General features: G+C 37.8%; 1 protein-coding gene across 8 annotated transcripts in view; it reads left to right on the top strand.

Moving 5' to 3' along the window:
- Nucleotides 1-13,511, top strand: part of LOC116565151 (probable ATP-dependent RNA helicase DDX60-like) — a 129,181-nt gene that overhangs the window by 104,383 nt on the left and 11,287 nt on the right. For 7 of the 8 annotated variants that reach the window (XM_032298615.1, XM_032298614.1, XM_032298616.1 and 4 more), the window contains 6 exons: nucleotides 1,089-1,289; nucleotides 6,008-6,112; nucleotides 6,328-6,469; nucleotides 7,360-7,481; nucleotides 10,292-10,439; nucleotides 12,285-12,427. In XM_032298615.1, the coding sequence (XP_032154506.1) occupies nucleotides 1,089-1,289; nucleotides 6,008-6,112; nucleotides 6,328-6,469; nucleotides 7,360-7,481; nucleotides 10,292-10,439; nucleotides 12,285-12,427 (861 nt within the window). The remainder of the gene's footprint in view (nucleotides 1-1,088; nucleotides 1,290-6,007; nucleotides 6,113-6,327; nucleotides 6,470-7,359; nucleotides 7,482-10,291; nucleotides 10,440-12,284; nucleotides 12,428-13,511) is intronic. The other variant, XM_032298619.1, reaches the window with a different exon arrangement.

Below are 13,511 nucleotides of genomic sequence, written 5' to 3'. Positions count from 1 at the left end.
GTATATGGACTGTAAGCTCCTTGAGAGCAGGTTTCATTTGTAAGTTTCTTTTACATATCATCGTGCAATGCCCAGTACAGTTGTCTGCATGATAGGGATACCTGTTAATGACACTGCCTCTGAATATGAGGAAGAACACAAACTACTTTTTTAATTCTCTCACTCTATAATAATCACTACGATCAACACAGAAGAATACTGTGACCGAATGTGTGGGGATTTCTGCCCACCACCAAGTGAGCATCAGTTCTGCAGCTCAATTCAATTCCACATTACCTACCTGAAGATAGTGTCGGATTCCACACACTGAGGGCTCAGTTTCCAAGACTGTCCCCTCTTCAGATACCAGTCACAAGACTGGTCCTCTGGAACTTTTGGCCAACTGGCTTCAAGTTGGGGTTCCCATGACTCCCTCTTTGAGTTCAATTAATTTGCTAGAGTGTCTCATCAAACTCAGAAACACTTATATTTACCAGTTTATTATGAAGGATGTTATAAAGGGTACAGAAGAGCTGTGAGGGCAAGGTATGGGGCCAGGAGCATGGAGGTTCCATACACCACCCTCCAGGAACCTCCATGTATTCAGCTGTCTGGAAGCTCTTCAAGACGGTCCTTTTAGGTTTTTATGAAAACGTCATGACACATGCCTGATGAATTGGCCATTGGTGATCACCTTAACCTTTACCCCTTCTCCCTCCCCTGGAAGTTGCAAGAAGGGGCTGAAAGTCCCAGTCCTCTAATCATGCCTTGGTCTTTATGGTGACCAGTCCCTATCCCAAAGCTTCCTAGAGCCTGCCAGCCATCAGCCAACTCATTAACATACAAAGATACTGGAGAGTCCAAGGATTTTAGGAGTTCTATGCCAGCAAACTGGGTCAAAGACCAAATATGTATCACAATGCCTCCCTCATTATCTCTTTTGCCCAGCCACACTGTATTTTTTAAGTGCCGTATTAACATGGATTAGTTTCAGGACTAAAGGCACAGTTTAACACAATCCAGGATAACAAGTGCAAAGTCCTAGATCTTTTAAATTCCTAGGAAATTATTTGAGGAGGTTTTACATTGTGATTCTTTGCTGCTTCCAGATGTCTGGTCGTGCTGGAAGAAGAGGTCAAGACCTGCTTGGAGATGTCTATTTCTTTGATGTCCCATTGCCAAAAATAAAAAGACTCATTGCATCCAATGTTCCTGAGCTGAGAGGGCGGTTTCCTCTCAGCATAACCCTGGTCCTGCGACTCATGCTGCTGGCTTCCAAGAAAGATGACCCAGAGGATGCCAAGGCAAAGGTACTGTGCTGTGCCCTGCCTGAGGTTCAGTCTTCATCACTGGCCTGGCTATAGTCAGGTCTGCTGCTCTTTCAGAAGTCTGTTGTGAGAAAGAAAATAAACTTTCTTTTCAGATTTTATTTTGGAGACAGGTCTCACTGTGTCACCTAGGCTGGAGTGCAGTGGTGCAATCATGGCTTACTGCAGCCTTAATCACCTGGGCTCACGTGATCCTCCCACCTCAGCATCCCAAGTAGCTGGGACTACAGGTGTACACCTCTGGGCCCAGCTAATTTTTATTTTATTTTTTTGTAGAGGTGAGGTCTCATTATGTTGCCCAGGCTGATCTCAAACTCCTGGGCTCAGGCAGTCCACCCACTGTATTAGTCAGGGTTGTCTAGAGGGAAAGAACTAATAGGATACACACATGTGTGTGTGTGTATGTGTGTGTGTGTGTATGTGTGTGTATATATATATATATATGGGGGAATTTATTAAGTATTTTAACTCACATGATCACAGGACCCTCAATATGCCATGTGCAAGCTGAGGAGCCAAGAAGCCAGTCTGAGTCCCAAAACGAAAGAACGTGGAGTCCAGTGTAGTCTGGGAGGCTAAGCCAGTCTAGCCTTTTCACATTTTTCTGCCTGCTTTATATTCTAGCTGTGCTGGCAGCTGATTAGATGGTGCCCACCCACATTAAGGGTAGGTCTACCTTTCCCAGCCCACTGACTCAAATATTAATCTCCTTTGGCAACACCCTCACAGACACACCCAAGATCAATACTTCGCATCCTTCAATCCAATCAAGTTGACACTCAGTGTTTGCCATCATACTGGCCTTAGCCTCCCAAAATGTTGGGATAAGAGGTATGAGCCACTGCGTCTGGCCAAGAAACATTTTATCTGAGGAATGCGAGTGCCCTTTAATTATCAGGCCCAGAGAGGCATTGGAATGTGACAGGGTGTGGCAGCAGTCACGTCTCACTCCCCTCTTGAGCTGAATAATTACCTCTTGAAGCCACTTGCTCTGTGGGCTCTAGGATAACTGACATGAAGTTGCCATAAAACACTGTACATTGGATACCATACCTCATTCCCTGTAGTTCAACAATGTATAGCCAATCACAAATCAATGTTATTTCCATAAAACTATAAGAACTCCTGTCAAAAAAACTTTGTATCAGCCCACTTCTTGTCCCCTTTTGCCTTTAAAAAAATCTGCTTGTAACAATGGCTGAACTGAATACTTCCCGGGACAACTTGGAATCGTGTCTGTCCCAGACAGCCATCCTCAGTCTTGCCCAAATGAACTCTATGAATTTTGCCTCAATATTTTTTAGCTCAACAGTAACAATAACTCTTGAGTTTCATCACCCTTTTAATGCTTTGTGTTTTTTGATTATTATATGTTTATTCAGGACAGAAAAAATAATTAGTTTTGTTTTACCACCAAAGACCATAAGGCATTAAGAATTAGCAGGGCTATTTTAATGTGTGGAAAGCAATATAGTATAGTGGTTGAATATTGGCTACAGACTTATAAAGGTCTGGAATAGATCCCTGGTTCAATTATTTACTGACTATTTAACTTTAGGAAAGGCAATTACATTTTCCTAAACCTCCAAACTATCAGCTATAAAAAGGCAATAACAACCACTATAGATTGTAGTTAAATTAAATGAACTAATTAATGCAAGTCAACGACTTCTTAGCATCATATCGATTAGTAGTAAACATGTAAATGCTAGCTACTATCATTGGTAGTTTCAGGTCTTATGATTTTAGTTTTAGGTTTTTTGTTTTGTTTTGTTTTTTTTGCTTTAGTGTTCTTTAAAGAGAAGAATGGGAAAAGCACTTTGCTAGCTTTTTCATTCTTTTTACATGTTATTGTTTACTTTTTCCTTTATAAAGGAGATCAAGTATGAGTGAACACTGATAATATAACTTAGTTTGTGACTGTGTATATATATATTGTAGTAAAACAGATTTGCATCTACCTTAAATTCTGTTATGTTGTCAGCATTTGCTACTTAATTAATTAGATAAATAAGAAATTTCTACATTAAAGCATTATTAGAAGAATTGTAAATGAAATGAAAGGTTGAATTTGCTCTCAAACGTATCATTCTTAATTCCAGATAAGAATGAGGGAACAGTATTGCTGTATTAAAAATAAAAATTATATTTTAAGTATAAAGTAACCTGTTTATAAAAGACTATTTAGAATCATAGAAAAGCTGAAAGGAGGAAAAACAGCCCATACTTAGTTCCACTACTCCAAGGAAATTGCTTTATTATTTTGGTATATTTCTTCCAGTCTTTTCTACTTAAATGTGGGTGACTGTTTTTTAAAAAATGGATGCAGGTATATTGAATTAGATATCAGAACTTGGTAAATTTGCCTGAGGTTTTCAATCAGAACAATTTTGAGAGGCATATTGTGGAATATACAATTCACATTAAAATTTAAATTTAATTAAATGTCACTGTAAGGTTACCAAGTTTCTTTGATGGCCAGTTACATCAGATTCCACTTTCCAGGAGGAAGAGTCTTTCCAGAACCCTGTAATGAATCAGTGTGTGCCTGCTGAACGCCCAGTTCTATGTAAAAGTGGCCCCATTCTTGAGCTCTTAATTTTGATTAATCTCCCAGAAAGAGAGAGTAGTACACTCTCAAGGTTTTTGTTGTTGTTTTTTTATACAATAAAGTTTATGAGGGTGGGATATTTTCTGGGCTCCTGCATATTTGAGGAGATTTTTGTTTTTTTCGTATTAAGGACTATTTAACTAGGCATAAATTTACTGGATTTGAGGCATTCGTCTTCAAAATTGTTGATGCTTCATTTTCTTTGGCTTCTGCTATTGTAGAGATATAATCTGTGGCCCTACTGATTGCTGTTTTCTTGTAGGCCACCTGACTTTTTCTGCCCATGTATATGGATCTTTTTATTTATTTTTATATGTTACTTTTTAAGGAGAAGTTTCTAGTTATAGTTTTTTTAAAAAAATTGATAGTGTCTATCACATGCAGAACCTTTTCAGTTTATCACATTCAAGTTATTTTTGAAGAAGTGTATTTATTAAATTAGATTTTTAATTTGTTTTCTATTTTAATTGCTGTGATTTCTTTATTAGAAAAAGTTTCACTGGCTGGGTATGGTGGCATGTACTTGTAGTCCCAGCTATTTGGGAGGCTGAGGCAGGAGGATCACTGGGGTCCAGGAGTTTGAGGTTGCAGTGAGCTATGATCTCCTGCACTCCAGCCTGTGATGGGAGGAAATGCTGCAAAGGTCTCCGAAATGCCTTTGAGGCCTTTTCCAGTTGTCTTGGCTATCAGCATTTGCCTTCCTTTTGGCTGTACAAATATATGCAGGCTGCTTGAATTCATTCCCAGAAAATAGGCTTTTCTGTCACGTGGCTAAGCTGAAAATGTTCAGGCTTTGACACTCTGCTTCCCTTTCAAATACAAGCTCCAGTTTCAGGTCATTCCTTTGCTAACACATATGCAAATAGGTTGGTCGAAGCAGCCAGTCTACATCTTAAACACTTTACTGCTTAGAAATTTATTTCTGCCACATATTCTAAGTCATCTCTTTCAAATTCAAAGTTCTCCAAATGCCTACAGCGGGGGCACAATGTAGCTAACCTCTTTGCTAATACTGAACAAAATGACCTTTGTTCCAGTTTCAATAAGTTCTTCATCTTCATCTAGACCTCATCAGCCTGGACTTCATTGTCCATATTACTGTCGGCATTTTGGTCACAATAGTTTAACAAGTCTCTAGCATGTTCCAAACTTTCCTTCATCTTCCTGTGAGCCCTCCACAAAATTCCAGCCTCTGTTCGCTACCCAGTTGCAAAATTGTTTCCACATTTTCAGATACCTGTATAGTAGTGCCCCACTCCTCAGTATCAATTTTCTGTGTTAGTTCATTCTCACATTGCTGTACAGAAATACTTGATACTGGGTAATTTATAAAGAAAAGACATTTCATTGGCCCATGGTTCTGCAGGCTGTATAGGAAGCAAAGGAGCTTCTGCTTCTGGGTAGGCCTCAGGAAACTCAATCATGGCGGAAGGGGAAGGGGAAGGAGACATGTCTAACATGGCTGGAGCAGGAGGAAGGGAGAGATAGAGGGAAGGTGCTTTTAAGCAACCAGATCACATGGTAACTCACTCACCATCATGAGAACAGCACCAAAGGAGAAATTCACCTCTGTGATCCAATCCCCTCCCATCAGGCCCCACCTCCAACACTGCAAATTACGATTTGACATGAAATTTGGGTGATGACACAGACCCAAATTTTTCTAATCTGTTGACTGCAATCTACCTAGTTCCATTAGTTTTTGATGGGATAATTTAAGACTCAGAACAATATAATTACTCGATTTGCCTTTAGAATGGTCTAGGAGAGCTAATCTTATAAGCCAGATTGGCTTTCATACTTTATATTTTTCAGGCCATTATAAGTTACCACTGTTTCAGAGATTTAGAGATTATTTGCCAATCTGTGTTATGTATAACAGTTCTGCTTTATGTGACATATTTTATTCAAAGAAGCATGTACCATGTGAAGACACAGTCAAAGAGATAATATGAAATCAAATGAAATTTACTTTCACATAAGATCTGGTAACATTATCTGTATAGTTTGTAAGTGTACTGTTTATTATATATCAGTATTTACAAATACTGTTTAAAACAAGATAAATTGAAGTACCCTTCTTTTATAGGTGTTGTCAGTGCTGAAGCATTCATTGCTGTCTTTTAAGAGACCAAGAGCCATGGAGACTTTGAAACTTTACTTTTTGTTTTCTTTGCAGCTCCTGATCAAAGAGGTATGATCATGCTTTGGCTTTTGTTCTCTGTAAGTAGTACTATGTAGATTTCTTTCTATGCCAAACCAACTGAAGTTTCTATAAGCTGCATTCAACAGCAATGTTACTTCTTATTCATTAATAAATGAAGTCAGGTAATATTTGTCAATCACTCGGGTATTTTATTGTATTTGAGTACATGGTAAGTTACATCAACTTTTTTTTCTCATTTTTAGGACTCTTTAGATAAAAAAGGTAATCCAAAGAAATTTGCAGGACTTGTATCATATTTGCATGGACATGAACCTTCAAATCTTGTTTTTGTAAATTTTCTCAAGAGAGGCCTTTTTCATAATCTATGTAAACCAGACTTTAAAGGTAAGCTTGGGTTTTATACATGTAGTCCAAAAATGGCTACATATCTGTTTAATAACCAAAACCTCAGAAATGTTTTTCTTTTCTTCTTCCTCCTCCTTTTTGTAAAGCAAAGAAATGCTAAGTATATGTTCAGATTTACAGATACCAAAAAATTAGACTGAAAGTCAACTTATATTTATTCTAACTAATAAAGAGTATTTGAGGGCTATTTATGTATACTTAACTGATAAAGAATATTTGCAGAAGAGAAAACTGAGAGGAATAAAAAGTGAATACGTTTCCTATGGTCATATTACTTTAGTATGTTTCAGAGCCCAGGTAATTAAACCTAGCCACCTTTTAATGCCTATGGTATAGTACTCATGTATTATGGGGAGTGAAGGTGGAATGGAGTGGAGGTCAAGATGGCCAGAACCTAGAGCATTTAGAAGTGTTGATAGGTAAGTCTGGGAGCTTCATTTTGACAGGATTTGAAACACCTTAAATGGCAGGCCAAGAAGACTGGAGTTTTCACTTAGCCATTGAGATACGCTTAAAGATTTTTAAGTAAGGGAGGGACATGATTATATTCATGCTTTGGAAAGATTGATCATTCTCAAGACGGCCTGAAGGAAGGAGAGTGCAAGTCAGGAAACCCACTGGTAAACATTCTGGGGTGGGAACTAGGGCGGGTAGAGCAAGGATGGAAAAAAAGGCACAGAATATAAAAGTTCCTGTCTTAACCAAAAAATTAAAGGTGTGCATGGCAGATATGGTCAGTAACTGAGGTCTGTATTTACTAGAAAATTTTGCCTTTAATGAAAGGAAATGTACTATAAAAACAAATTTAAGAGCAAAATACATAGAACCAACATTATTCTTATTTACAATAATACTCTTTATTTAAATAGGCACCCAACAATTTTCCCAAGATGTGATGGAAAAGCTCGTGTTAGTACTGGCAAACTTGTTTGGAAGAAAATATATTCCAGCAAAATTCCAAAATGCTCATCTAAGTTTTTCTCAGTCAAAGGTAAAGTTTGTTATACTTACAATGATGTAATAATGATAGTTATTAAATGTATGCTACTAGAATGCATTCAGTACCTATAGGGTTAAATTAATATAAGCTACTCCATTTGTTTTAATAGTGTTGTCTTTCTTTTCATTTAATCTTTAGTTCAAACATCTTCCCCTACTAATCTAACAAACAATTCTTACCCCTAAAAGTTTTTCATTTTATTGGAGCAAATTATGTAATTCAGCAGCAACAGAGATGATATACACAAATAGTCATTTCAATAGAATGGCAGCCCTACTGCTGAACCAACAACTGTTGGTTATCTTGGGGTCGTTTACAACTAGGGATGGGAGTCCAGAGAAGAAATTACATCATGTGCGCTAATGTCCTCTTGAGACAACATTGCAGTGGTCACCTAAGAAAGGATCCCCTAACTTAAGGGTTGAGAGACGGAAAGAAAAAATATTTTCTAAGTATATTTGTAACACTGTTTCCAATTTCTTACTTTTTTTAAAAAAAGACACAATAGCAACAAAACAAGAACAAGCAAACAAAATTCAAGAAAATGTGCATTAGAACCTGGGAATGTAGAAGAAGCTTGTTTCTATCCAGTAACCCTAAAGAAAAGATAATGAAAAGGGAATTAGCATTAATCTAGGCTTTTTGACCTCACAGTGCCTCTGGATGTACCTCCAGACTTGAGCCCCCAATTTTAGTTACTGACATATATCCACATTGCAAATCACTGGAACTATTCATCTTTTTCTTGCATGCACATTTTAAAGTATTTAAGAAGGAGACTCTTATTTACTACTACTTTAAATAGAAAGCCAGGATCTCTGGTATCAATACTAAGGAAGTCCTAGGAATAGATGCAGTTAACATGGTTCTCAGCTGAAGCTGCTCTCTCTTTGCTACAAAAAGAGATTATCAAGTTTTAGGGAAACAATGGTGGTCTATTGCATCTGGACTTTCTAGGGTTATCAGAAAGAATAGAAGAGTACTGGAAATAAGATGGCTTTTTATTTATTTTATTTTACTTTTGAGATGGAGTCTTGCTCTGTCACCTAGGCTGAAGTGCAGTGGCATGATCTCAGCTCACTGCAACTTCCACCTCCCAGGTTCAAGCAATTCTCCTGCCTCAGCTTCCCAAGTAGCTGCGATTACAGGTGTCTGCCACCACACCTGGCTAATTTTTTAATATGTTTAGTACAGCTGGGGTTTTGCCATGTTGGCCAGTGTGGTTTTGAACTCCTGACCTCAAGTGATCTGCCCACCTTGGCTTCCCAAAGTGCTGGGATTATAGGCGTGAGCCACCGCACCCGGGAAGCTTTTTATTTTTTAAAACTGATTTATAATTGTTTAGTGTTCTGTGTGTCACACTAAGTCATCTCCTATACCTCTAATATTGTGTGCCATAATTTGGGATAACTGTTCTATATCAGCCAATTAGCAAAGATTTATTGAGCAATAAACATATGCACACTGTAACAAAAATCATGGTTGTGAAACATAGTTGCTACCTTCCAAGAGCTTGCTCTCCTGATGAGGCTATATAGCACACATGTTGGAGAAGGTGGCGGTCAACACAAGGTGTAGGTGATAAGCAGCTCATGTTCCCCTAGAACAGCGTCCAGTGGTGGCACAATGGCAGGATATGGAACGCATAGCAGTGAATCTGGAGAATACCAAATGGGGGGACTATATCACTCTCACCAGACTGTGGAACTGCATTTGTCCATTTTTTCTTTTGTCTTGGTCCATCCACAGGTAGAGCTGAGTCGGAAGTAGCCTTGTGGAAATTGTCATAATATCCACTTAAGGAGTTGGTGGGGCATTCTATATTATATCCACACAGCATGTTTTTGTAAGAATTCCCCTGGAAAATTCTCATCTGATATTAGTGCTGGGAATAAATAGTGTTTATCTCATAGACATTCTGAAATGTGTCATTCACACTTGCTCCTAGGAATCTTAGAATATAATTTGTGCCCCATTTTTGTCTCTCCTTTTTTTCTTTCCTTTTTACCACATTTGGATCTATACGATCATATTATATTATCTTCACCCTTATAAAATACCTCAATTCTTGGAAAAGTATAGGGTATGAATAAATTAAGTAAAATATCAAATAAATAAAAACCATATGGTAATAGAAGAAAACCAAGAATATTTCTAATGTCATAGCTATTTCCAACCCATACTAGAGAAATTTCTAGTTCTAATTCTGAAAGAATTTGTTTTAAAACATGAAATTTGGAAGCTGAGTTAGCTTGCAATACCAGCCACTTCTCTATCTACTACCTGTCAGATTTGGAACATGTTTACCTCCGTGAGGGTTAACTCCCTCATGTACAAAATGTAAATGAAAATGTATACTTAGGGTTGTGCTTAGGATTAATTTAGCTAACATACACAAGTGCTTGGGTCATCACAGCACAGTGTTGGCACAGTCTGAACTCAATAAAGAATTTATGCTACTATTGCTGCACTAACTTGTCACTTGCTCCCTAAATATATCCTTCAAGTCTCTGAAATATATCTAAGTTTAATTAATATCAGTGTAGGTCACATTTCTATTAAATTGGTGGTTTTGGCTAAGTGGAGTTGAAACAACTTTTTTTAAGGAAAGGTATTTGCATTTATAAATGTTGGTTGAAATCAAAAGGAAATTTTACCTTAATCTCACAAGTGAATAAAATAATCACAGACTTTGATGAATGAACATCAATCTACAGAACTATGCTGCAATCTTATCACCAAGCCATTTAATTTTTTAAATAAAAGTAAAGAGCTCTTTCCGAAATATATCTCACCCATAGGTGATCCTTGCCGACCTCCCGGAGGATTTTAAAGCTGCTTTACATGAGTATAACCTGGCAGTGATGAAGGATTTTGCCTCCTTCCTACTTACTGCTTCCAAGTCGGTGAACATGAAAAATGAGTATCAACTCCCTTTGTCAAGAATCAGTAAGCAAATTTTACTTCCATTCTGGAACAATTTAAAGGGTAAACAATCTTGCCCAAGAAAGCCTCTAATATTAGATTCTTCAAAACTGGTAAAGGAGCTTATTCCAGGGCAGCTGTACCAACCTGAGTATTTTATCCACAGAAAACAATGTAGCCCGTCATAGGGTATGATAATGGCTCTGTTTTCCAAGTTAAAAAAAAACAACTTTTTAATTACCAAGTATTAATTGGGCAATGGAAGAAAAAAAACATTAAAGTAATAATGAATCTTTTTATTTTTTTTTTGAGATGGAGTGTTGCCCTGTCTAGGGTGGAGTGCAGTGATGTGATCTTGGCTCACAACTTCTGCCTCTCGGGTTCAAGTGATTCTCCTGCTCATTTTCCTGAGTAGCTGGTATTACAGGCATCCACCACCATGCCTGGCTAATTTTTGTATTTTTAATAGAGACAGGGTTTCACCATGTTTGTTAGGCTGGTCTCGAACTCCTGACCTCGTGATCCACCCGCCTCAGCCTCCCAAAGTGCTGGGATTACAGGCATGAGCCACCGCGCCCAGCCTCATTTTGATGGAAGGTTGCCTATCTGTTCAGGCTGAAAAATCAGATTAGAAAATGTGACAGATAGAAAAGAAAATGGCATAATTTCTGGGATTTTGTTTTTTTCCCTGAGAGGTAGTAGCATGGTGGTTACACATGTGAACTCTGGAAGCAGGGGGCCTAGGTCCAAATCTTGGCTCTGATACTTATTATTAACCATGAGATCTCATGCCAGTTACTTAATTTTTATGTCTCAATTTTTTAATCTGTGAAATGAAAGGACTAAAAATATTACCCAACTTACAGAAGTTTAGAGGATTGGGTATCTCAATATTTATAAAGTTTTTAAATCTGTACATGACATATAGTCAACACTGTATAAGTCTATTCTACCCAATATGGTAGCCACTAGCTGGCTATATGTGACTAAATTAAGTTGGCTAAAAATAAAACAATTGAAAAGTTAATTTTTTAGTTACTTTAGCTATATTTCAAATACTAGTGGCTTCTACTTTGGACATAGTACAGGTAGAATATTTCTATCATTGCAAAAAGTTCTAGTGGATATTGCAAATATCGTTGCTTCTATTAATTGTTCTTTGTTTAGGAGTAACTGGTATTGCAAAGTAACTAAGCTTCCAGATGTCAATTTTATAGCAGAAAACTTCTAAGGGAAAATAAGTGGAAAGAAGAAGCTAGACTAAGAGTAAAGAGTGGAGCCATAAAAATGATTCCCTTATTCCCCTGTCTCCTAGTATAAGTTGGAGTAAAAGACAGGGAGGTAAGCATTGTAGTTCCTCAAGATTTGTTGATTTGGGACACAGCATGAACAAATGCAGACAATAGTGGTGGAAGCAAGGAAAGTACTGCAGAGAAAAGCTGGTGGGAGTGTGTGATTGTGGCAGGATGGGAAGAAGGAGCGAGGCCTGAGTTCATCACTTGGTGCCTTCCAAGTCCAGTGAGATGGTACTCACTGGACAGAGCCTATGTTTTATCTCTTATGCCAGCTCCAAATCCACTGGTAGGAGCTGCCTGAACATTGTGTCTTGGAGGTTTCTGAGGTTATAGCTGAGTTCGTGGGCAAAAATAACAGGTAATAAAAAGAGTAATGATAATAAGTTAATAGTCAATATGGATCGAATGATTACTCTGTGCCAAGCTGGGTTAAAGACTTTATGCACCATATCTCCGTCAGCCTTCATTCTGATGAGATGAATGTCACCTACTGTGGCCTGACGTACAGTGAGTTTAACAGGGTTAACGTGGGCTGATTTTTAAACCCTAACATGACCTACTCCAACATGGTCAGAATTCACAGGTAAAAAATGTGGAGACTCCCAACTTGTGTCTCACTTGATGAGCTGCAAGGAAGGAAGAGTTGCGATTTCACCATTTGTTTGTCTTTCGGGGAACACAGATGTTGATTTGCTTCAACCAGAGACTGTCAACCAGGTAAGGGAAGGATGTATCTTATGTACAAAATGTGTTTAACAGAGAGAGTGGGGTTACACTGCCATGCAGCCTTCATAGGATCTCAGACCCAAAACACTGAAAGATGTGCCCTGATGCCAACACCATTGTCCAAGAGAATGAAGCCCTGGAGGCAAGTATGATTTTATGCTCTAGGGAGTTGGCCTGAGAAACCTTGCTTCTTTGTCTAAAATTTCAAACACCACTTCTTTTTTTCTCATTTTTTAAAATGAAGTTTGCCACAGGTTTGCTATGGGAAGAGGAAAAGAAAGTAGCTCACATTTCCCCAATATTGATATAGATCTTAACGATGCTTTCTGTACTCCAGATCACACGCATCTTTGAGGATACTTGTCTACGAAGGGGCTGCAAAGCTCTAGAACCTCTGTGAGGTTCTGGATCCTGGAAGATTTGGGTGCTGGAAGATGTTAGATTTAATCTGAAACATAAGAAATAAATTCCACATTGATTATATTTAATAATAAAGATTGACACTGTACACTGACTTCCTTTTGTCCCTGGGTCAGGAGTCACATATCATGTCAAGAGCGGGCTTCAAGTATTTTTGCATATGGAACATTTACAGGAATTTTAAAAATCATGACTCTTCCTGCACAGTTTGGATTGATATCTAAAAATTTTATTGACCAAAGTTTAAATAGCTGCTAATGTAATTTCAGGTTCATTATAAATATTGGCATTTTAAAAGAACTGTTAAATTATTTTAGTTTATCCAAAAGAATATAGGTATTAAAGCTATTTCATATCCAGAGTAATCAAATAGAAAAGAACACAGATGATCAAACGACTTCTTCAAAGTTACAAATTTTACATTATGTATTTTTCTTATTGAATTTGTCTGTCCTCCCTCCCTCCCTTTCTCCCTCCCTTCTTCCCTCCCTTCCTTCTCTCCTTCCTTCCTTCCTCTTTCTTCCTTCCTTCCTTTCTTTCTCTCTCTCTCTTTCTTCCCTTTCTTCTTTCTTTCTCTTTCTCTCTTTCTCTTTCTTTCTTTCTTTCTTTCTTTCTTTCTTTCTTTCTTTCTTTCTTTCTTTCTTTCCTTCCTTCC

This window comes from Sapajus apella, unplaced genomic scaffold, assembly GCF_009761245.1.
Source record: "Sapajus apella isolate SASKATOON/1434 unplaced genomic scaffold, GSC_monkey_1.0 scaffold39, whole genome shotgun sequence".
Taxonomy (NCBI): Eukaryota; Metazoa; Chordata; class Mammalia; order Primates; family Cebidae; genus Sapajus; species Sapajus apella.
Note: the sequence above shows the minus strand (reverse complement) of the source record. Positions and strands in the feature narration are given on the sequence as shown.